Source organism: Puma concolor, chromosome C1 (genome assembly GCF_028749965.1).
Source record: "Puma concolor isolate L17-30 chromosome C1, mPumCon1.1.hap2, whole genome shotgun sequence".
In the NCBI taxonomy this organism is placed as follows: Eukaryota; Metazoa; Chordata; class Mammalia; order Carnivora; family Felidae; genus Puma; species Puma concolor.
This window is the reverse complement of record NC_141674.1, coordinates 5849344-5871573: the sequence shown is the minus strand read 5'-3', so window position 1 is coordinate 5871573 and position 22230 is coordinate 5849344. Positions and strand designations below refer to the sequence as shown.

At 48.0% G+C, this 22230-nt stretch overlaps 1 protein-coding gene across 7 annotated transcripts in view; it reads left to right on the top strand.

Moving 5' to 3' along the window:
* The window catches only part of RERE (arginine-glutamic acid dipeptide repeats), a 423431-nt gene that overhangs the window by 357860 nt on the left and 43341 nt on the right, over nucleotides 1-22230 (top strand). For all 7 annotated transcript variants that reach the window (XM_086715575.1, XM_086715574.1, XM_086715568.1 and 4 more), the window contains one exon: nucleotides 7344-7424. In XM_086715575.1, coding sequence (XP_086571701.1) covers nucleotides 7344-7424 — 81 coding nt within the window. The remainder of the gene's footprint in view (nucleotides 1-7343; nucleotides 7425-22230) is intronic.

Below are 22230 nucleotides of genomic sequence, written 5' to 3'. Positions count from 1 at the left end.
TCTCTCACCCTGCCCTGCATTCACACAGGCCCGCACTGGGGACACATCTTCGATTTTCTGCTGCTGCTCTGTCCCTTCGGAAGGGCTGTGTTCATATTCCTCTTACTCCCCGCCTGGCACGTGGACTTGCATTTTTGTATCTCGGGGCGGGGGGGGGGGGGGGGGGAAGGGGGAGGGCTGTAGTTTGCTTACTTGCAGATCTCCCTGCTCTTCAGTCCCCTGGGAACCAGTAAGTTATTAACATAAAATTTTGTGCAGAAAACAGGGTAGAGCAGAAGGAGCCATTTTCACAGTGGGAATCATTTTAATACCTACAGTGTTTTCCAAACAGTTATGTAAGAGGATGGAGTAGAAATGGCTTCTCTAAAATCCTGGTGAGTTTCTGACTGTGATACACTAGTTAAAATTCACCAGAGGGAGTTAATTTTGAAAGCTCTCAGCCAGGGGTTAATGCAGAGTTATCTTTTAGCCATTTTTGTAGCATAGCCCTCTCTTCCTGCTTCTTTCTCTGCTGCAGACACAGGTCAGAACCAGCACTTGAGATGAGCCATGTTGGGAGTTTCCCCTGCAGACAAGAGAGATGAGCACACCTTACCTTAGTCTTTGGAAGACGTAGTCCCAGCCCGGTACGCTTCTGTGCGCTCTCCAACTTGATATGCAGAGTAACGTTTTTGAGATAGGTGGGGCAGGTATTTTATGGCCAGTTTAAAAGGCGAGCAAACTGAGGCAAGAATAAGTTGACTTCGGAGAGTATAGCCTGTACGTGTCCATTTATAGACTTGGGGAAAACGGTTAAATCTTTAAATATAAACACAGTCAAGGGACTCTTCTCGCCCCCCCCCCCGATCCACACCCTGTGCCTGACTCCATTCTTAGCCCTCACCCCATCCCTGAGGCTCCCCAGTTGTCCACATTTGTCACCCTTGACTCGCCCGCCCTGGTTCAAGGATTTGCTGACATATGGTCAGTTTTCCCATCTGTAAAATGGAGACATCAGTAACCCCTGCCTTGACGTAAGGTTGTTGAGATGTTTAAGTCAGTCCACACACGAGGAACCGTCCAGACAGAGCCTGGCATGTTGTAGCGCTGCCCCGTGTTAGCTCCGTGTGTGTTGTCATGTATGTGGTGTTGCCCTACTCTTTCCATATCACTGACACATAACGATGAAGCTGCATGCCCTAGGCCCACCCTGCCACCCCAAGGGTGGAGAGGATCAGCATGCGGGCAGGCCAGGGCACAGGGCTTGGGAGGCTTTGGCATGGGGCAGGCTCAGACACAGTGTGAGGAACTTTTGGACATCTGGCTTTGTGGTAAGAGAGAATGTTACTGCACTTGGGCCCAGTTATACTTATTCTTACTAATTATCTCCTGTTTCAAAAAAGTTAATTCCTATTAATTATATCTTGTTTATCAAAATTTTCTTTACGGAGCAGACAAGATGCTAGGATTTCTGAGTTTAGGCCTCATATTTCTTCCATTCTACTAAGAATGAGAAATAGAGTTTTGTGTTGCAGACTCTATGAAAACCCAAGTTTGTAACAGTAAGTACTATGTTCAGGTAACTCACTTTCTTTTTTTTGTAATTTCAAGTTTTTATTGAAATTCTGGGGAAATTGGCTTCAGGTATAGAGTTTAGTGCTTAATCACTCACCTATAACATCCAGTGCTCATCATCACAGGTGCCCTCCTTAGGACCTATCGCCCATTTAGCTCCTTCCCACTCAGGTAGCTCACTTTTTAAAAACCAGGGGTTAAATGTTCTCTGCCAGGAACTTATAAGTAGGTAACTCCTGGTGGTGAGACGAAGTTTCAGCTCAATAATAGGAAACTGTAGCAATTTGTGTATAAACTGGAGCATAATTATGTAACACGAGAGAGGTGCTACTTACCACTCAATGGCAGTCCTATTACAATATATGAATTCATCAAATTAACACATTGTACATCTTAAATGTATACGATGTTACCTGTCAAAATCTATTTCAGTAAATAAAAGGAATAAAAACCGGAGCCCAGTCGCAAACTAAGTTGTGAGACAAAGCAAAGGACGGCCTCCTTGCCGTAAATAAATTTATATTTATATTTGGATCTCATCCGGCTTTGGAGTTCAAAAATAGAAAAGGACTTGTTTTGTGCTTCCAAGGAATGCACAGCCAGGTTGATTGGAGACAAACAGCGCCAGAGAAACGAGTGCCGGCACCCCCGGACCCTGGGCTCCCAGGGCTGAGCGGGCCCGGACGGCGAGCCTGCGGAGCATCAGAAGCGGGGCTGCTGAGCCCCCAGAGCCACGACTGAGCCAGAGTTACTGCCTCGTGGAGGAGCAGTCTTTTGGCCCTCACCCTCTGCACACCAGCAGCCTGCTATCTGTGCGCCCCGCCAGGGACAGAAAAGCTAACGGGCATAGCAATAGCGCATGAGGGGTTGGAGCTCAGCGCTGGACATGCTGCATTTCAGTTCAACTACTAGAAGGCTGATGGTGCCTGTGACTTTTCACTTAGCGGCTTACGGTACCTGTCTGTTTTTTTTAAGTCGGTAGTGTTAATTATTAAATTAAAGCCCGAAAACCTTCACGGTCTTCATTTGAAGAGAGATGAATTAATAGAGGGAAAAGAGCCTAAGGCCTCAGAAACCCACTTAACACACTGACCTGTTCTCATCCTTGACTACTCTGAGTGGGTTGGCTTTGTTTCGATTTTAAAGGCTACTCTACATTTCTGGTAAACCACAAGGTAAAGGCTGGTCTCTGAGAAGCAGATGTTTTGCCAGTTTTGAGGCCTTGTGGCTTTCCATAGAGAAGTAACAGTACAGGCCACATGAAGCTTTTACTTCCTTTTTTTTTTTCTTCTTCTTCTTCTTCTTTTTGTTTTAAATGGGGCCAATGGTGCTTTTGCACTTGATGGCACAGTCATTGATAACACATGGACAGTGGTGGTCTGTGTTCACCACCAGATGGCAAATTCGTATTTCTGGAAGTAGTTAGTTTGAAATATCTATGAGACATTCAAGCAAGTGTTCCCGCTGGACTTGGACCATGATTGAGCCTTAGAAATACTAGGGAGAATCTTGGGTGATAGTGAAGACCAGTGGGGCAGTGGCATTCCCACTAGGAGGGGGTTTGGAGACCAGAAAGCCTAGAACAAAGCCTTGGGAAGAGCTCCAACATTTGGAAGTTGGGCAAAGAAGTAAGCCTCCTGAAAGGAGGAAAATCAGGACAGTTTGGTGTCGTGGAGCCAAAAAGGTCAACTCTGTTGTTCGAGTTGAGGACGGATTCTTTGGCTTTTAAAGTCTCTTTCCATCTTGACCACCCAAGGCCAGGCCCTCGTCATCTCACAGCATATTTCACCTCACATCCAAAACATGTGAGCTCCACCTGCCTAATGCTATAGGGAGGCAAAGTGTTAGAAGATGCAGTTCCTGTCTTTTCGGGGCTTCTGGACTCTGTGTACATGAAGCCTTGTACAAATAAACAGCTGCCGGGTGAATGGGATCGAATGGTCAGGCAAGTTTTGTGTCCGAGTGGGAGGGACTTGAGCTTGGGTTTGAGGTAAACTGAAAGCATCTTGGGTAGGCTGTGGAGAGAAGTAATAAAGATGCCCCAGAGTCTGGAGTTCAACAGAGGGTGCAGTACGGGCCAACTGGCATTATTGGACATCTGGTTGGAAAGGTAGGCAGAGACAGGATCCTGGAGGGTCTTGAATTAAGGGTTAAGGGGTGTAAACACCATTTTGAAGAGGTTAAGGAGCTGTTTTTTTAGGTAGGGGCTTGGGGGCAAGACAGTATGGGACTCAAGACGAAATGTGTGGTTTTGAGAAACTCCTTGGCAGAGGCTTATAGATGGCCAGATGGGGGAGATGGGTTAATAGCGTAGCTAGTAGGAAAGAGGGATAAGGGCTGGGCCTGGGAGTAGCACTGGAATTGGTAAGAAAGGAGGGCTTTGAACGCTGAGGACTTGGTGATTTGATGTTGGGGCCAACAGGAAAGGGCAGAGTTACATGCAGTGGTACCATGGCCGAAAATGGCTTCCTCTGTAGACTCTTACCCCCATGTTACAGAGAGAATCGCACTGCGGGACGTGGAATTTGCATTCTGCCTTTGCCTCTGAAGAGCTAGGTGACCTTGGTCTGGTTACCTAACCATCTGTGCCTCAGCTTCCTTTTCTGGAAAATGGAGATAATAGTAGTACTTCCTTCTAGGTTGTGAGGATTTTGAATTAATACATGTGAGGTTCCTGGCACATAGTAGGTACTTAACAACCGTTAGTTGAATAGATAATATTTGGTGATTACATCCTAACAAGTAGAAGAATCCAGACTTGAACTCAGGTTTTCCCAGCTCTATCACATTACCCCGATGTCTCTCTCAGCTGCTGCCTTCATTGTGCCAGCCTCTCCTGGCGTGAGCCTATTGTACGTCCTTTGGCATCGGGCTTGTATTCAGATTGCATAGTCCTGGCCTTCCTCCCTCTGACTCACGCTGCCAGGTCGCCCACCTGAGCTTTGTGTATCCTCTCCCTCTCCTCTAACCCACTTGCCGTTCTCCACCTCTGTGTTTCATGGCGGGCCTTCCCACCCTCCTCCACCTGTGCAAATGCTGTTGGTTCTTCGTGGTCTGGCCTGTCTCCCTGTCCCGGCGAAGGTATTCCGGACTACAAGAGCCCGTCCCTTTTCCTCGTTCCCCGCTGCACTGACGAGTTGTGCTTCACTACTTACTTTATGCTCGGCTGAATGAAGCCTCAGGTTGTTCTGTAATGGCTTCACACACATTTATCTTACCTGCTGAAAATGAATCACAGTTTTAATAAAGGTCTGTGGCTGCCCCCTTTAAAACATAATTCCTCCCAGTGCTAGATGCTCAGTAAATACTTCGAGCGGATTAAGAAGCATTAATCCTGGTGGCTGAGGTGGAGTTCTGGCCCTCCTCCTCTCCCACCCGAGTTAGTTATCTCACCAGCCTCTGTAACTGGTCTCTGCCTTGCAGCCAGTTTGTCCCTACTCCATGACGTAGGCCACACTGCCACGGGAGCAGTCCTTCCCCAGTCCTTTCGTGGACCACACACGCTCTGACTTCTCTGCTGGCCCACAGTTAGCACCGTGACTCTTCAGCCTGGCTCCTGGCTCAAAGGCTCTCTGCAACCTGATCCTCTCCTCCCTCTTCAGTCTTATCTGCTGGCACTCCATTCTGTATACCCTGTCCTCCTTGCAGTTCCCAGAATGTTCTCTGTGCCCTTCCTGGCTGACTCCTTTGCTTGAAGCTCTGCTGGAGCCCACCTGACAGGCTCATTCTTCCTTGTCACTTCCTGTAAGTCGTCAGCAGAGTAAGTTGCTTCCTTCTCCTAGTCCCACCCATAGCCCTTTGTCCCTCCGCTGCTTTTCTGAGGGCCCAGAGATTGATCCCTTCCCTTGTGTGCCCGCCAGCCCCCCTGGAGCTCCCTGAGGGCAGGGCCAGCTCATTGCCTGGCAGCGTCCCGAGGAGATGCTCTGCACAGAGCCCAGGATGCTTGTTGATGCTACAAGTAACAGAGGTCACTCTGATTCATTTTAGAGGAGAGCTTCTTTCTCGTGCCTTGACAGATTTTTTTTCCTTTGAACTGTATAGATTATACTGAAAACTGACAGTGATGAGTCATATCTTAGAAAGGGGGTGAAATCTGAAAATGCAGAGCCTCCAGGAATGGAGTAGGAGGTTGCAGATCGGTCTTGCAGGCCAAGTCTGGCCCTTCACTGAATTTGCCCGACTGGTCTCAAACACCGGGAGTGGGAGGGACTCTCCTCCCGGTGGGCAGGTGATTTATTGGCTGGGAAGCTTCCGCGGTGATTTAGTTGTGAAACGGCGCCCTGCGAGGTGCAGGCTAATGCCTGGGCCGGGCTGAGCGGCCGCCCACAATCCCGGGCCGGAAGGGACGGGCGAGGGTCGTCGGGGCCAGCCCCCTGTTTCGCAGCCCGGGGGCGGTGGGCGTGCGGCCGTCGCGCTGCTGACTCTGCCCGCCCGGAAGGACGACTGGAGACGGAGCGGCCTGGGAAGGGTCCCGAGTGGTGGCGCGGCCCGGCCCCGGGCCCCGGCCCCGCGGGTGCCCTCTGCTCGCGCTCGCCGCGGTAGGGAGGAAGTTTCTGCGCTTTGGCTGCCTGGATTTACTCCTGCTGTTCGGGGGGAGGAAACCGAGATACCAGCGCCTGGGTCCCGGAGGCTCTGGCCGCGGAGCCTCGGGCGGGGGGCCGGGCGGGGACGGAGCGCGGGGCCGGCGGGCGGCGCGGCGATCCAGGCCGCCTTTTGCAGCCGCCCGCGGCCGCGCCGGGCTCTGCGCGCCGCGCTCCAGCCTCCTCCCCCGGCAGCGGCGGCGGCGGCGGCGGCGGCGGCGGCTCCAGCCCCGCGCCCCCCGCGCCCCGCGCCGCGCGGCCCCGCCGCGGTCACACGCCGAGCCGCCCCGGCCGCCTCCGCCCTGCGCTTTGTGGAGCCAGAGCCCGAGCCGAGTGACAGGCGCGGCCTCTCGCCGCCCCGGACCCCGAGTGCGGCCGGCGCGGCGTACCTGTGGCTGCGGGGCCGCCCGGCCGGGAAGTGTCGCTGGGGTTGGCCGCGCGGGACCCGGCCGCCAACCGCGAGCCCCAGGCCCGGGGCCCTGAGGTGGGGGGCCGGGGAGCCGGGAGCTGCCCCTACTGGGGCGGGGAGGGGCTGCCTGGAAGGAATGGGACAAAGTGAAAGTCTCTACACTGCTGGGGTGGAGGGGCGGTGGGGAGCGTCGGAGGAAGGAGGGGGTGCTGATGGTTCTTTATTTGGTGCCTCGGAGTGGCTTTTAATGACGGCGATGGCGGGGCAGGCCAGCGGGGGTGCGGGCTCCCAGTGGGCGTCCGCGATATCGGTGCCTTCTTGGTGCATTCCTCGGATTGATGAAAGGGCCTTTTAACCCCTCTAGGGTGACCTTTTGGGGAAGTCTTCAGGTTTCTTTTTCCCTCTCTTCTGCTCGACACTCTGGGAAGCTTCGTTCTCAGGTGCAAAGCAGTTGTGCTGTTGTATTGAAACACGAAGCGTATTTGTTTATACCTTCGTGGACCGATGCGGAGACTGTGGCACAGAAGGCGCAGATTGCTTCTTAGGCTCACATCCAGGATGTCCTTCTCCCAAACCTGTCTGGTGTGTGCTATTGGGGTTCGAATGAGGCGGTCCGGGGCCTGCCCTGGCCCTGGGGGGGGTCCCAGCTGTGCTGCTGAAATGGTCTCCCAGCCTCGTCAGTATTCCCTAGCTCCGACTTTTATGGTTGTTATTCTGCTGATTGCAGATATCTTTGCTTTGCTGACATCCTGTTTTGTTTTTGGTTTTTACATCCCATTTGTTGTTTCTTTTTATCACAGAAACGCTTCGTTAAGGGGCTCAGGCAGTACGGCAAGAACTTCTTCAGAATTAGAAAGGAGCTGCTTCCCAATAAGGAAACAGTGAGTACAATTGGACTTTATGTAACTTGATTTTTTCCTCTTTGCCCCTACTGCTTCTCCGCACTTGATCTTACGAAATGGTTTCCTTTAACCCTGCGCTGTGCTCAGACTGGCTGGCACTAGAGTCCTCATCATTTTACTTCCTTCACTTTTAGTTTAGCTTCTGATTTTATATAGTGAAGTGACAGATTATGCTTCTCCCCCACGAAGAAAGTGGACTTCCTTTGTAAGAACAGCAAGGTCTTTGACAACGGAGGGTCACTTGGGGGGTTGTCTGGGATGTTGAGCTATTAACATCTAATTGTAAATACAGTGGCTGAAATAGGAAATGTCATTTACCACCAGTTGGATTTGGTTATTGACAAGTCTTCAACCAAACAACAGAATGAAAAGGTCTGTGGCTCACTATGCTTTGAATTCTGTTGGGACCTTTTCTTTCTTTAATGTTGCTTATGTTTTGAAGAGTAGTTTTAACTCTTTAGTTTTTGCAGCCTTAAAAGTTTGCACTTCTGGGGGACACCTGGCTGGCTCAGTCAGAAGAGAGTGCGACTCTTGATCTTGGGGTCATGAATTCAAGCCCCACATTGAGTGTAGAGATTACTTAAATAAATAAATAATTTTTTGAAAACTTGGCACTGTTCATTGGACAGATACATATACAAGGATTCTTATAAATTGCTTAAGTGAGACTTTTACAGATTCATTTGACATTTCACAAAGCTGAGAGCCCTGTCTCTTGCTAAACTTGGGGTAGGCAGATTTGCTGAGGAAACTTCAGAGGGAGGTTGTATGAACAGAATACCAGTAAGGGATTTGGTCTCATTTACCTAAATTCCCTAAAGGTGGAATTCAGGGGGAGTGGTTGGAGAGTCCTAGGAGAGGCTAGGAGTGGGGTAGGGCCAGCCAAGTCCCAGTGTCTGTGGCCTAGGTAGAGCCTAGTAACCGGAAGTGCTTCTTAGGACTTGGGGGTGGAGGGTGAATATTTAGCCACTGAGCTGCTTTCACTTCATGCGTACCCTCCCTGAGTGGAATGAGGAGATAGATGAAGAGTATCCATTACAGAAGTGGGTGGGTTGTTTTCGTTTGGTTTGGTTGGTACTTTTCTAATTGGGTGTTGTTGATTGATTGATTTCCTCTTATTCAATTTTGATTGTTTTATTCTGAGGGCTTGTTCTGTTTTGTTTTTGCTTTAATGAACTTCTTCTAGACACCTTTTCTGTACGGTACCTTATGTGAGCAGCAGTAGCTTGTAAGAGGGAAGAAAGGTTCTGAGATTTCAAGTATAGCCTTGTATAAATTGGTGGTTTGCATCAACCAATCATAATGACATTGAACTTTTAATGTTTACTATACATCTTAATATGCTGAGATGGTCATTTTGAGAATGGTTAAAAAAAAAAAAAGAACTGTTTATAGACCTTGAACTAAAGTATATGTTGTCATCAATCTATAAAATCAACTTTTTTGGAGGGCGGGGATGGGTCTTCCTGGAACAAATTGGAAAGAAGTATTTTTTTTTTTAATTTTTTTTTTTCAACGTTTTTATTTATTTTTGGGACAGAGAGAGACAGAGCATGAACAGGGGAGGGGCAGAGAGAGAGGGAGACACAGAATCGGAAACAGGCTCCAGGCTCCGAGCCATCAGCCCAGAGCCTGACGCAGGGCTCGAACTCACGGACCACGAGATCGTGACCTGGCTGAAGTCGGACGCTTAACCGACTGCGCCACCCAGGCGCCCCGGAAAGAAGTATTTGATGTGGAACAGTAAAAAAATACCTTTAAGTTTTCTGCGGATTTCAATCATTTAAAGTTTGATACGTACTTTTATAAAACTAAAATGTTTTACCCAACGGTGAGAATTTTGGTGTGGCGAATTGGAGCAGCCATAAGGTCCGTGAGTAGCTGTGGCCGGACGCAGTAGGCCAGATTGTGACCTCCCCACTGCAGTTTTCTGTCTCGTGTCCTCCGCTAGAAGTTGCAAACCATGAGGAATTTAATACAAGATATGGCTTGACAATTATTTTCTTTCTGTTCTAAAAAATAAACTTGTAATAGCAAGATTAAGCATCTAATCTAAAATTTGCCGTCCACCATTTGGAAACACCAGGCAATTCTGTCTACCTTTTTATCTCTAGTGGAAGACAAATCTGAATAACTTTTAGCCTGGGTAAGAGGCTTCTAATCTTTTTTCCCCCCCTTACTCTTGGTTGTCCCTTATCCTTACTGATGATGTCTAACTCAGTAAGTCGTCTGTCCTCGCCCACAGAGAAGTTGTTGGTACACCAGCCTTTTGAGCCGGTCCGCTGGTCTTTTCCAGATGCCTCTGTCCTGAGACCCTTCCCCATCACTGTCCACCGTCCCTGTTTCCCAGCCTTGTGGCTCCTCTCCTCTCTCCTCCTCTGGCACCCGGCACCCTTCCTGTTTCCAGCCTCCTCATCAGGGCGTGATCATGGCCACTAACGGGACAGTTGTTGGCAGCACTGGAGGGTGCATTCATGGCTGACTGGCTGAACGTTACTGGTGTTCTGCTGTCTTTTTGCCTAGAACCGGAGGAGTTTGCTGGTAGGGTAGCTCTAGAAGTACCCTGATCACCTGGGAGAGAGGCACTCATTTTGGATTTTCCTTATTATCATCATAGCCCCGCTAATCATTCACAGCTCCTAGGGAGGGGAGGGCAAAGGTTATTTTTCATTTTTGCTGCAAAAAATGAGAAAATTCCTTGGTTCAGAACTTCCTTGGTAGAAGTCTTCATATGGTCACGCCTCTCTTTATATCAAATGCATCTAATCTAGATACTTTCTACATTCTCTTCTATTTCCCAGAATTATTAACTCATTTCTTTGCTCTTCTCAACTGACTTGAAACTTCAGAAGGGTGTCAGCATCCAAAAGAACGCGCCTGATTGGGCCCGGCGCGGGGGTCATCAGACCTGTGTTCTATTCCTGGCCTTACCGGTAACTGTAGTACTTGATGATCTCTTCTAACTGTGCAGTCTGCTCTGAGCTGTCGGGTCAAATCCTGACAAGCGTTCAAAAATTATTTTCCCTAAAATGGTGTTTCTTTGTGCGAGAATTTTATAGATGCTGCAATCTTTATAAAATGTTTGCACACCTTTGGCTGTTGTTGTGCCTGAAAGCAGAGTGATGGCTCTTGCCTCCTCTGGCACCTGCCTGCTCTGGGGCCTCGGGCAGATTATTCAGTCTCCGTCTTTTAACATCTGTGTCTGTAAAATGGGTGATCCTTCTAGCCCCTAGAATTGTTTTGAGAGTTTAAATGAGATAATGTCCGTAGAGTGCATATAAACACTTCAAAATGGGTCTTCTTCCTTGTCTACCCCAAATACTACCTGACATGCGCAGTATGGGATTATTTTCCGTTTGTAACTGTGTTGAACCTGTGTGAGAAGAAATGACCTGTTTCTTACCATGTGTCTTGGGAAAAACTGTTTTCTTTGAAAAACTGGGGGGAGGGGGGTGAAGGACAGCGCCCAGCTTAAAGGATCCAGTTGTTTCGTCTTGAACTTTGTTGAAGGGACTTCCGTCCTTACTGGGTCATTCAGCGCAGTTATGCGGACAGAGGTTCCTGGTGGGAATGGAGCTGAACAACTTTCCTAGTTCTTTTGGTTTCTGGTGTCTGTTACACAGGAGCTGAATCTGGCTTTCCTCCGAATACTGCTGCCCCCGGAGTGGGGGTGGTGGCTGTGGCTGCGGAAAACCCACTCTCAAAGTTCAGCTGAGGGGGTGTAGCAGGTCAGCCTCATGGTACCCAAGTGAATACCTGTCAGTCACATATTTTCGCGTCATGGCTGTGCACGTGTCCTGGAGTTGCTGCCTTTGTCCCATTCTTCCTTTCTCTGTGGCTGCTCGCCTTCTTCAGCGTGTGTACAAGATGGGCAGTTAGAAGTCATACACGGTAGGGCATCTTTGCGGAGCGTTCATTCAGCTTCCCCTTGGCTGTGTCCCTCTTCTCTCTCAAGACACTGTTGGGCCCAAATCATGTGAGAGTCTTGGGTGTTGGTGCGTTTATACAAATCGCAGCGAGCGTCCCACAGCTGAGCCGCTCGGGTGACGGAGAGCCGGGCCTCGGGGTGCCTCTTCCGGCACCGCTGCGTGATCTGTGAACCGATGGATGAATTACATGACCTTTGATGCTAAGATAATGCCTGAGAAAATAGGAGACCTGATAGAATTGAATCTTAAAGCACCAGGAGGGGCACCCATGTTGTAAATAATACAAAATCCCGGGTGTTCCAAAAATAATACCTTGTTTGGTTTTTACACACATTGCAGTTTTCTTCAAAATCCTGAGGAGATGACTCCGACGGCAGTGACACGTGTCTTCTCTCACACTGAGCACACGTCTGTGTTGTTTGAGTCAAAGACTTTCCGTGTCTGACACCTGGACGATTGTCCCTTGAATCCTGGCTGGCCTTTGTGTATGGCTCTACCTGCTGTTAGGCAGACAAATCCAGTCTGCGTTGGGTTGTAGACAGGGAGGGAGCCCCGACTCCGGGAGCTGTCTCAGGCGCAGCTAACGTTAGAGAGAAGACCGTGTGATCCCCCCCAACTCGGGAGAGAAGACAGGTGCCTCCAGCACGTTATTAGCCTCTGGGAGAAGAAGGTGAAAAGGCATACACCCTTGGCTGTCTTTCTGCCCTCCGTAGTTTTATGTTTGCACACCTAGCCCAGTAGGGATTAAGCTCATGTTATTTGTAGTCCCAGTTGCTGGTGTATTAATATTTTCTAAACTAAAAAATTCTTTTTTTTTTTTTTTTTTTACCCACTTCCCATTTTCAGAGCTAAACGTTCCATGTAGCTCAATTTTTTAAAAATTTTGTATATCCACCGAGCACTGTAATTAGTGGGTGGGATGTCTGTAATGAGAAGCAAGGTGCCATTCGTGGCCCGCATCGCAGCAGGGAAGGGGAACCACATGCATGCTTTCCGTGTTTGGCAACGTGTGCTAAGGGCCCTGTTGGACAAAGTGTGCACCAGAGGCTGGGTTTGGGGGCTGCCCGAAGGCTAATTGGAAGGTGTAGTGTTTGAGCTTTGAAAGAAGGATCTGCTTTTTGACAGGCGGTGGTTGGGAGGGTGGAAGGAAAGTGGCTTTCCAGCTGCAGGAAGTGGCACGAGCAAAGGCACGGAGGCAGGAACTTGCAGGCCGTGCCCAGCGCGTACCCTAGTGTAGTTGGAGAGGCGGTCGCAGGGCAGGTGCGGCAGGACTTAGGCCAAAATTGCGTCCTGGAGGTAGACTTGGGAGACCCTACACTGTCTCTGAAGAGGGCATCTGGGAACCCACAGAAGTCTTCTAAGAAGAGGGCGCCTGGGTGGCTGAGTCGGTTCAGCATCCGACTCTTGATTTCGGCTCAGGTCATGACCTCTCGGTTTGTGATTTCAAGGCGTACGTCGGGCTCTGTGTTCACGGTGTGGAGCCTGCTTGGGATCCTCTCTCTCTCTCTTTCTCTCTCTCTCTCCCCCCCTCCCCTCCCTCTCCCTCCCTCTCCCTCTGTTTTTCTTCTGTTTACAAGCGTGCGCTCTCTGTCTCAAAATAAATAATAAATTTGTTAAAAAAGAGAGAAGGGGGAGCATTCTTGAGCGGCACAAACAAGACATAGAGACCAGAAAGGAGGTTCTTGTAATAATTCTCAAAGTAAGGTCTCCAAGTAAGACCAAAAAAATGGGGGAGTTGAAAGTTACTTATGGAACTAGAAGTCTGTCTTTTATCCTGATTTTCTCCATTGAGAATGTGCCTGTTTTGTTTTTTTTAAGTGTTTATTCATTTTTGAGAGAATGAGAGAGAGAGTGTGTGCCTGAGTGGGGGAGGGGCAGGCGGGGGGGGGGGGGGTTGGGCAGAAGATCCAAAGCAGGGTCTGCGCTGACCGGCGAGCCCAGTGTGGGGCCTGAACCCACAAACCATGAGATCATGACCTGAGCTGAAGTTGGACACTCAGCTGAGCCACCCAGGTGCCCTATGTCTGGGCTTTTGTTGTTGTTGTTGTTGTTGTTTTAATGGTACTAAGGGGCAGCCGGTTTTGATATTTCGGATGTCTTGTTTTTAACTTGGGGTGATAGTGTGAAAAGTACTGGAGGTTTAATATTTTACTTTGAGGGGCGCCTGGGTGGCGCAGTCGGTTAAGCGTCCGACTTCAGCCAGGTCACGATCTCGCGGTCCGTGAGTTCGAGCCCCGCGTCAGGCTCTGGGCTGATGGCTCAGAGCCTGGAGCCTGTTTCCGATTCTGTGTCTCCCTCTCTCTCTGCCCCTCCCCCGTTCATGCTCTGTCTCTCTCTGTCCCAAAAATAAATGTTGAAAAAAAAAATTTTTTTTTTTAAAATATTTTACTTTGAGAAGTAACGTGAAAACCACCCACTTGTATCAGCCACGTTTCTGGAAATGAATTCTGTTAAATATGTACATAATTATTGAATATTAATTGTTTATTTCTTCAGGCAAAATATCTTTTGCATAAAGCACATTCCCCGAGCAGAGAATAACTACTCTTGAGAAAGGTTTTCAGACTGAGTAATCAAGACTCTGTTAATATTAAGAGGTTAAGTACGACTCTAGCATTCGGTATGAGCGTTCAGCGTGGAGTTTTATTTGACTTCAGATTAAAACCTTAGGTAAACAATTTTCTAGCCTCATTAATGCTTAATCTATGTTACGTAACAAAGCGTGGACTTCCTGAATAGGTTGATACTATTGGGGACACAGTTGTGTTCCAGGCGCGTAACCAGAGGCCTCTGTTCGCAAGTGCTGTGTCCCCTGTGCCCCCCGGCCGGCACTCCCCCGTCACCAGAGCCGGGTGCCGCTGCAGGCTCTCAGGCTCCTGTCTGTCCCCACAGAGCCAGAGTCTGCACAGGAACCCGCTCCCCTGGTGATGAGAACACTCGGTAGGGCTCAGGAGGCCCTGCTGTTCACAGAGGTGCAGACTTGTGGGGTTCTAAGCCCATATGTCACATTCGTTCTTAACGTTGCTTTTATTCTGTTCCAGTTGTAAATTACTTCACTGTGAGGGCTTAATTTTGTTTTTCAAATTATTACAAAGTATTTCAAACATATAGAACAGTAATCTGGGCTTATTTGCATTATCAATAATAGAATTTCTTAGTATAGCTTCCCTCTTCGTATCTTTCACTCTTTTCTAGAAACACAATTGTAACTCCGGTCATATTTCACATAAAAACTGTTTTCTTCCTCTTTCCTTGTGGCATGCAGTTCATTGTGTGTGAGTCAGTCAAGCCTAGATCTTCTTTAAGTTGCTAAGAAAACTTTTTATTTGAAAAAGTGATATTCTCTTATTAATATGAAGTTCACATACTTAATACTGTGGCGTTTTCAGATGTTACTCTCTCTCCCTGGCACCCCTTTATGTATGGAGAAGAAATATACATATTTTGAGAGGTTGGCAAGATTGGGTCCAAGGCAAGACATGTGCCACACCTTTTTTTCTTAATAACTTGTCCTCAAATAGGTACAGATAAAGTTGAAATTTTCCATTCCAGGCAGAAGCGATTACCAATAGAAACAGGCACTAAGTTTGGCAGCAAGAACTGTGATCCTATAGCTCTTTCCATGCAGGGGTTTGTTCCCACTAAAATGAAGCAGAGGCTTGAATCTTTTCATCTGATAGTCTAAACTGTGTGGCTATTTAGCTGGGCAGGGGTCCAGTTTTGACTAGGGCAGTCTAAGCGGGATTGGTTGATTCCCTTGTGTAAGTGAAGCAGTTAAGAAATTTGCATGTAAGGAATTTTTGGTGCCGATGTTGGGGGAATAAAGAGGTTTTTAGGAATCTGTTAAGCTCTTGGTTTTGGTTCAGGTCATGCTCTCAAGGTTCGTGAGTTGAAGCCCCACATTGGGGCTCTGCACTGACAGTGCTTGCAATTCTCTTACCCTCTGTCTGCCTCTCCCCTACTCACTCACTCTCTCTCTCTCTCTCTCTCTCTCTCTCTCTCTCTCTCTCTCTCAAATAAACTAAAAGAAAAAAAAGAATCAGGTGACTTTTTAATGTTTTTTTTATGTTTATTTTTTTAATGTTTGTTTTTTGAGAGAGAGAGAGAGAGAGAGACAGAGTGTGAACGGGGGAGGGATTGAGAGAGAGGGAGACAGAATCTGAAGCAGGCTCCAGGCTCTGAGCTGTCAGCACAGAGCCTGATGCGGGGCTTGAACCCACGAACCACGAGATCATGACCCAAGCCAAACTCAGATGCTTAACCAACTGAGCCACCCAGGCACCCCATAATCAGGTGACTTATTAAAACAAGGCCTTGAATATTTGCTGTTTTCTGTGTAAATGTCTTAGGCCTGTCCTTGGCTTTATCCTACACAACAGAACTGGAGGAAGTGGTGTCCAAGTATTTTGACTGTGTGCGACATATTGCTTATAGACATTGCTCCCAAATGAAACCACCTTGGACTTGTAAAGTTACTGAATACACTGCTGCTTATAAGGATTAGTTATTTATTTGCTGCTGGTATTTGCTAACCTGTATTTCTTATGATTTGACTGGGTCTTAGTTACCTGGTGACTTTGACCTTTATACCTAAGTAGACTCACCCATTTTATTAGCTAGTAACACAAATGGAAGGTTTGAAATGCTCTTTAAGAAGACTTCTAAGCTGTGATTACTGTGCTTATATTCCATGTGTTTACCCACTTGGAGCTCATATTTTATATCATAAATAGATTTTTCTTAGCCTTAATAAGATCGATGAACCCATCCTAACTTTGAAACTCCAGTTTGCTGATGTTTTAAAAATAAGTTTTAAAATGTATCTGAAGTCATAATCCTTGAATAATTGGTTCATTTTAATCTTATTTGAAGTTACGCCCTTGAGGAATATGTAGGAAAATAAAGTAGAATAAAAATTGTATTGTTTTGAAAATTGTAAAGTGAGGCCTTCCCCTCAGTCTTATTCACAGCTGCTCACTGGTGGTGGGAAAGATGGCCCCCCACCCTACTTCCTCTCATAATACTTCTTTTTTCTGTAATTTGAAAACCATTAATTGTATACTAGAAATAGGAAAAGCAAGCAGGAGAAACCTATCTGGGGACACCAGAATTCTGTTAAGCTAGGTATTTTTTTTTGAGATGTTAAATTTTTAAATTAAGTTTCAATATCAGTGACCTTTGTTATTTTTCCCACTTTGGAAATAAGATTCTGTGTTCTGCTCAAGTGTCTTAAGTCCTTCTTCTGAAACCTCTAAATTGTGATGTCATAGTTCCCAGGATTTGACCTTCGAGGTGTCTTAAACCATCATCATGGTTCTCAGTGGGCAAAGTTGGGAGTGTTTTGGGAACTACTGGGGGGAACCTTTGGTACCCAAGGCCTGTGTTCTCCTTGAGTTGTCTGTGGTGTGGGAGAGAGCGCTTCCCCTCGTGGAGTTCACAGTCCACTGAAGAGGCGAGCAGGGTGCGTGTTCTTCTCTGGAGGGTGCGTGAATTGCAGTCATGGGGACCCTCTGGGGCCCAGTCACAGGGCTTGGGCTGCGCGCTCGTGAAAGCACGTGGGCCATTTTCTCTGCAACAGGTGGCCATCACACAAGGAGCCCAGCTCCTGTCTCAGAAGAATTGTATGTTGTTCTGCCCTTTAAATATTACTACTTTATTTTAGTCCTGGACTTTAGACACTGTTTCATTTTTTCTTCTATGCATTTCTGTTCTGCACACATACATGCATGTATGTATTTATGTAGAACATAAGGCCTTCTGGGGATAGACCTCGTTTTAATACTTCTTTATGTCTCCTTTAATTCCCTGTAATAGGCCTTTACTTGATGTGACTTTTATTTTTAACTTAAAGTTCAGTTAACATGTAATGCAGTATTGGTTTCAGGAGTAGAATTCAGTGATTCATCACTTACATACAACACCCAGTGCTCATCACAACTCTGCCCTCCTTAGTACCTCTCACCCATCTGTCTAGCCCATCTCCCACGTACCTCCCTCCGTCAGCCCTCACTTTGTTCTCTATTGTTAAGAGTCTCTTGTGGTCTGTTTCCAAACTCTCTTCTCTTCCTCCCTCCCTGTATATTCATCTGTTTTGTTTCTTAAATTCCACACATGAATGAAATCATATGGTATGTGTCTTTCTCTGATGACTTATTTCACTTAGCATAATACGTTCTCGCTCTATCCACATCACTGCAAATGGCATGATTTCATTCTTTTTGATCGCTGAGTAGTATTCGATTGTATATATATACCCCATCTTTATCCATTCATCAGTTGATGGGCATTTGGGCGTCGTTTGACTATTGTTGATAGCGCTGCTATAAACATCGGGGTCCATGTACCCCTTCCAGTCTGTATTTTATATCCTTTGGGTAAATACCTAATAGGGCAATTGCTGGATCATAGGGTAGTTCTATTTTTAGTTTTCTGAGGAACCCCCATACTGATCTCCAAAGCAGCTGCACTGGTTTGCATCCCCACCAACAGGGCAAGAGGGTTCCCCTTCCTCCGCATCCTCGCCAGCACCTGTTGTTTCTTGTGTTAACTTTAGCCATTCCGACAGGTGTGAGGTGGTGGTTTTGATTTGCATTTCCCTGATGATGAGTGATGTTGAGCATCTTTTCATGTGCCTGCTAGCCATCTGGATGTCTTCTTTGCAAAAATGTCTATTCGTGTCTTCTGCCCATTTCTTAACTGGGTTATTTGTTTTACTTGATATTTCTTAAAAATGAGGTGTGTGGCTGTGTATGTTCACATGTGTGAATGATGGGATGGAAATATAGTATAACCATAGATCGATATATAACTATTGGTCCTAAAAGATTAAAACTTGTCAGGGATTTTGAGGAATGGTTTTCCTCATTTTTGCTCCTCGTGTTGCTTTTCATGATCTGCTTTGAGGCTGTTTTAAAGACCAGTTGAAACCTGGACATCCTAGGCCTTGGACTATGTAGCAGACAGAAAATCCTGGTTAACTTTTCTGTCCCAGGACAGTAAGACTAGGACTTGGGAGTCACTGTGCCACGCTTGGACTTTCCTGTTCTGTTTATCACAGGCAGTAAATCAACTCTGCTGTTTGCACAGCAATTCTGTTTTCTAGATTATTTATAAGATTGAAACCCATTGTTTATTTTTCTCAGCAGGTTTATTGAGCAAGTCAAGAATAAAATATTATCTTAAGCAGTAGAGCAGGCCATTAGCCAGTTGCAGCTTGGTTTCAAAATTATCGTGTGTGTGTGTATGTGAGCATGAGTGTATTGTGTGCACAGGAGGTGAGAGCCAAGCGAGGTGAAAGAGGCTCAGTGTTGCCAGATCTCTGCAAGCTTTGCAAGGTTCCTGTGACTGTTTATGGATTTTTTTCCCCCCTTTTAGTCAGTTAGTGAGTCACCATCATATGCCATTTTATTATCTTGAAAACAGTCTGGAATTTTTCTGTGTCTTTGCCATATGAGTGAAATCCCACTGATGTGTTCTGAACGATATCAAGTTAAAGTTTTTCCTGTGATGCTTTGGTTATGTATTTTCAGCTGCAGCCGTTGTCTCTTTGTTCCTATGTGCAGGAGTTGAGATTGTTCTTGAGTTTGGCAAGAAGTGATGACTTTCGTGTGTTTGATTATTTTAGGGGGCTGGAACAGCATAGGTCCAATGCCCTTGGGACTCGGTGCTTATTGATTTAGGCACACGCCTCCTGTGATCATAACTTGGTCCTCCTTCCCACTTCTGCTCTGTTTTGGAAATGTACTAACAAGGTACATGGAAGCAGGTCAGAGGTGTGTGGCCTTCAGTTGTCAAGGAAGGTGTTTAAGTTGTGGAACGAGAGTCTGGAATGTGTGGAACAATAGGAGGGAGAATTAAACCCAAAAGGAAGCAGGCCCAGCGGATCTGCGGACATGGCCGGCTCCAGCTGGGTAAAGCAGGCAGCAGGTGATGTGGGCAACAGAACCCTGTAGACATCTGGAGAATGGGGGATAAAAAGCAAAACAAAACTTTCAAAAATAAATGTTAAAGTTGGCTTTGTCCTGTGGACTGAATTTGCTTATCAGAACTTGAAGCCCTTATTTCTTTTGACCATGTAAGCCTGTCAGGTGATTCAGGAGAAAAGTCCCTGCGCTTCCCTGTCTACCAGAGTATGTTAGGTCTGTTAGATGATTAGGCAGAATAATACACTTCAAGGATGGAGTGCTTCTTAGGTAGTCACTTTGTATTTATATTCACATGTGCAAGTTTAGGACTTGGAATGTACATCCATCTGCCCAGACTGAAGCTAAAGCATACCGTTTGCTTTTGTGTTATATTCTCCTCTCATTACTGATTGCCCAAACGCTAAAGCATGTTACCAGGCATGCCTATACTTTACTGTCTTACTAAGTTTTTCTAGAAATCAGTGGCAGGGTGTTTAGATAGGGTGAACATAAAAATTTATAGTTTATTCCTGGGGCGCCTGTCTGATTCTTGATTTCAGCTCAGATCATGTGGTGGGATCAAGCCACTCCCATGCTGGACTCTGGGCTGAAGCCTACTTAAGGTTCTCTCCCTCTCTCTCTGCCCCTCCCCTGCTCATGTGCACGCGTTCTCGCTCTCTCTCAAATAAATAAACATTTGGGGAAAAAATGCCTCGCCAAAGAAAGTCCTTGAAGTATCCTAGTTTTGAGGAGTTCCCTAACGCCCGAACCCCTCTGCAGCACGTCTTCAGAGTCACTGCCCTGCTCATTCCTGAGAACCTGGTAACTCTGAACCCATTAAATGCGGGCACGGCGGTTTGGGCCAGTTCCATTGTTTTAGATGTCCTCTGTTTATGAAGCGGGGATCCGACGCCCTCCATCTGCCTTGTGGTGTCCTGGTCGAGTCCCTGGATGACACGGAGACATGGTGCCACGCCCCCTCCCTCACAGAGCTCCTCAGGAGGGTCAGGGCCGTGGACGCGTCTCCTGCCCGGGCTCCCGTCCGAGCGCGCCGCGACATCCCACGCCACGCGCTCTAGGTGAGCTCCTTTGGACCGTTGTCGTTCGGCCCTCCCGGCGGCATCAGGCCGCCGGGGGCGCCCCCGTCCCTCACCCCGGCCTTCTCCCTCCCCCGTGGGCAGGCGCGGGTGTGAATTCAGTGCACCCTTCCTAGCGTCACAGAGAGTCACGTGAGAGGTTTTGTTTCTTCTGTTGAGTTTAGCACATCTTTTTTTTTTTTTTTTTTTCAACGTTTATTTATTTTTGGGACAGAGAGAGACAGAGCATGAACGGGGGAGGGGCAGAGAGAGAGGGAGACACAGAATCGGAAACAGGCTCCAGGCTCCGAGCCATCAGCCCAGAGCCCGACGCGGGGCTCGAACTCACGGACCGCGAGATCGTGACCTGGCTGAAGTCGGACGCTTAACCGACTGCGCCACCCAGGCGCCCCGAGTTTAGCACATCTTAAGGGTAACATTTTTAACCCAGCTCTCATTTCGCACAATGAGCGTTAGTATTAGGACCTGGTAAGAGACACCACCGGGTGCAGCAGCGCGCGCTCGGACCGACCGCCAGGCCGCTGTAACACCTGGAGGCACCTGAGCCGATGTCCGGTGCCAAGCCACAGCGCAGCCCGGTGGGAGACGGCGGCCTCCTTCCTTGTGGGAGGACCACCGGCTTTAGTCGCTACCCGGACCTCCCCCCGCAGCCCCCAGGAGTCCAGGCGGGTAACCAGGTAACCGTCCCTCGGCCCGGCCCGTTCCTGTGCGTTTTGGTGAAGTCCGACTGAAGACTGCGACAGCAGTCATGTAGAAGACGCGGGCCTTTGGTTTCCGCCAGCTCTCGAAAGCCACGTTCGAATGACGGAGCTCCCCCCGCCCCCCCTCAGAAACAAAAAGCGTGGAAACGGGCTCTTATTCGTGGACTAAACTGGGAGCCCTGGACTGTAAGGGAAATCACGCCTCTGATGCTTGCTGTCAGTTTTCCAGACTGGATTTTCTGCCTTTCACCGAGCTTTTCCTCCCCCTAGATCCCCTCCCCGGTCCTTCCAGGTTGGTGGAGAGAGCGCCCCAGCAACACGCTTCGTAGTACGCGTATCCTGACAGAAGTGCGGTAGTCCCCGTGTGTCCCCGTGGCCTCAGCTGGGCGGTAGTCTGCTTCTCGTCCTGTTTCCCAGTTAGCACTGCTGGGGGACACACGGGCCGGGCCAGAAGGTCTGGAACTCTCAGCCTCGCAGCCACTGGCTTGCATAAGCACGCATCGTTGGCCATCAGGCTGACCGTTTCCTCTGCTCAGATGCTGTACTCCCTCTGCTGGTCTTGAGACCGCGCGACTCTGCCGTCACGAGGACACCGTCCCTTCCCCAGGCCTTCGACTGTGTACGTTGTGGGGAGAAACAAGAGAACCCTTTCCGGCTGCGGGAAGACGATTGCAGTTCTCAGGCAGGCCTGGCAAGGAGGTCCCTTCTAGCGCTGCTCCCCTCACATCCTGCCCCTACATTACTACAAGACATTTTCACTCTTTGGGGCGCCCCCAAATCCAGCATTTCTCTGTTTGATTTTTGTCCCTTACACTTGATTTCTGTCCCTGCCAGCCCCTGCCCTCAGCCCGGCCTTCACCCCATCCCCCACCCCCCTGTACTCACGGCAGGAGCCATCTTTTATAGCACACATAACCTTTAAACCAAAAAAAAAAAAGTACATTGCTTATAACAAAATGAATCTCTTTTCTGCTTTTATTTTGAAAAGTCCTCCTTGTTGTTTAATGTGGAGGATATTCGTGCTGAAAGCCTGTTCCAAGTAGGCATTTGTGCATCCCAGAGGAACTTTTGATTTATTTCCTTAACTCTGCCCTCCTTTCTCTGTGGTTCAGAAACCTTTAATGGTCTGTGAAGCCATGAGACTTCAGTGCAAA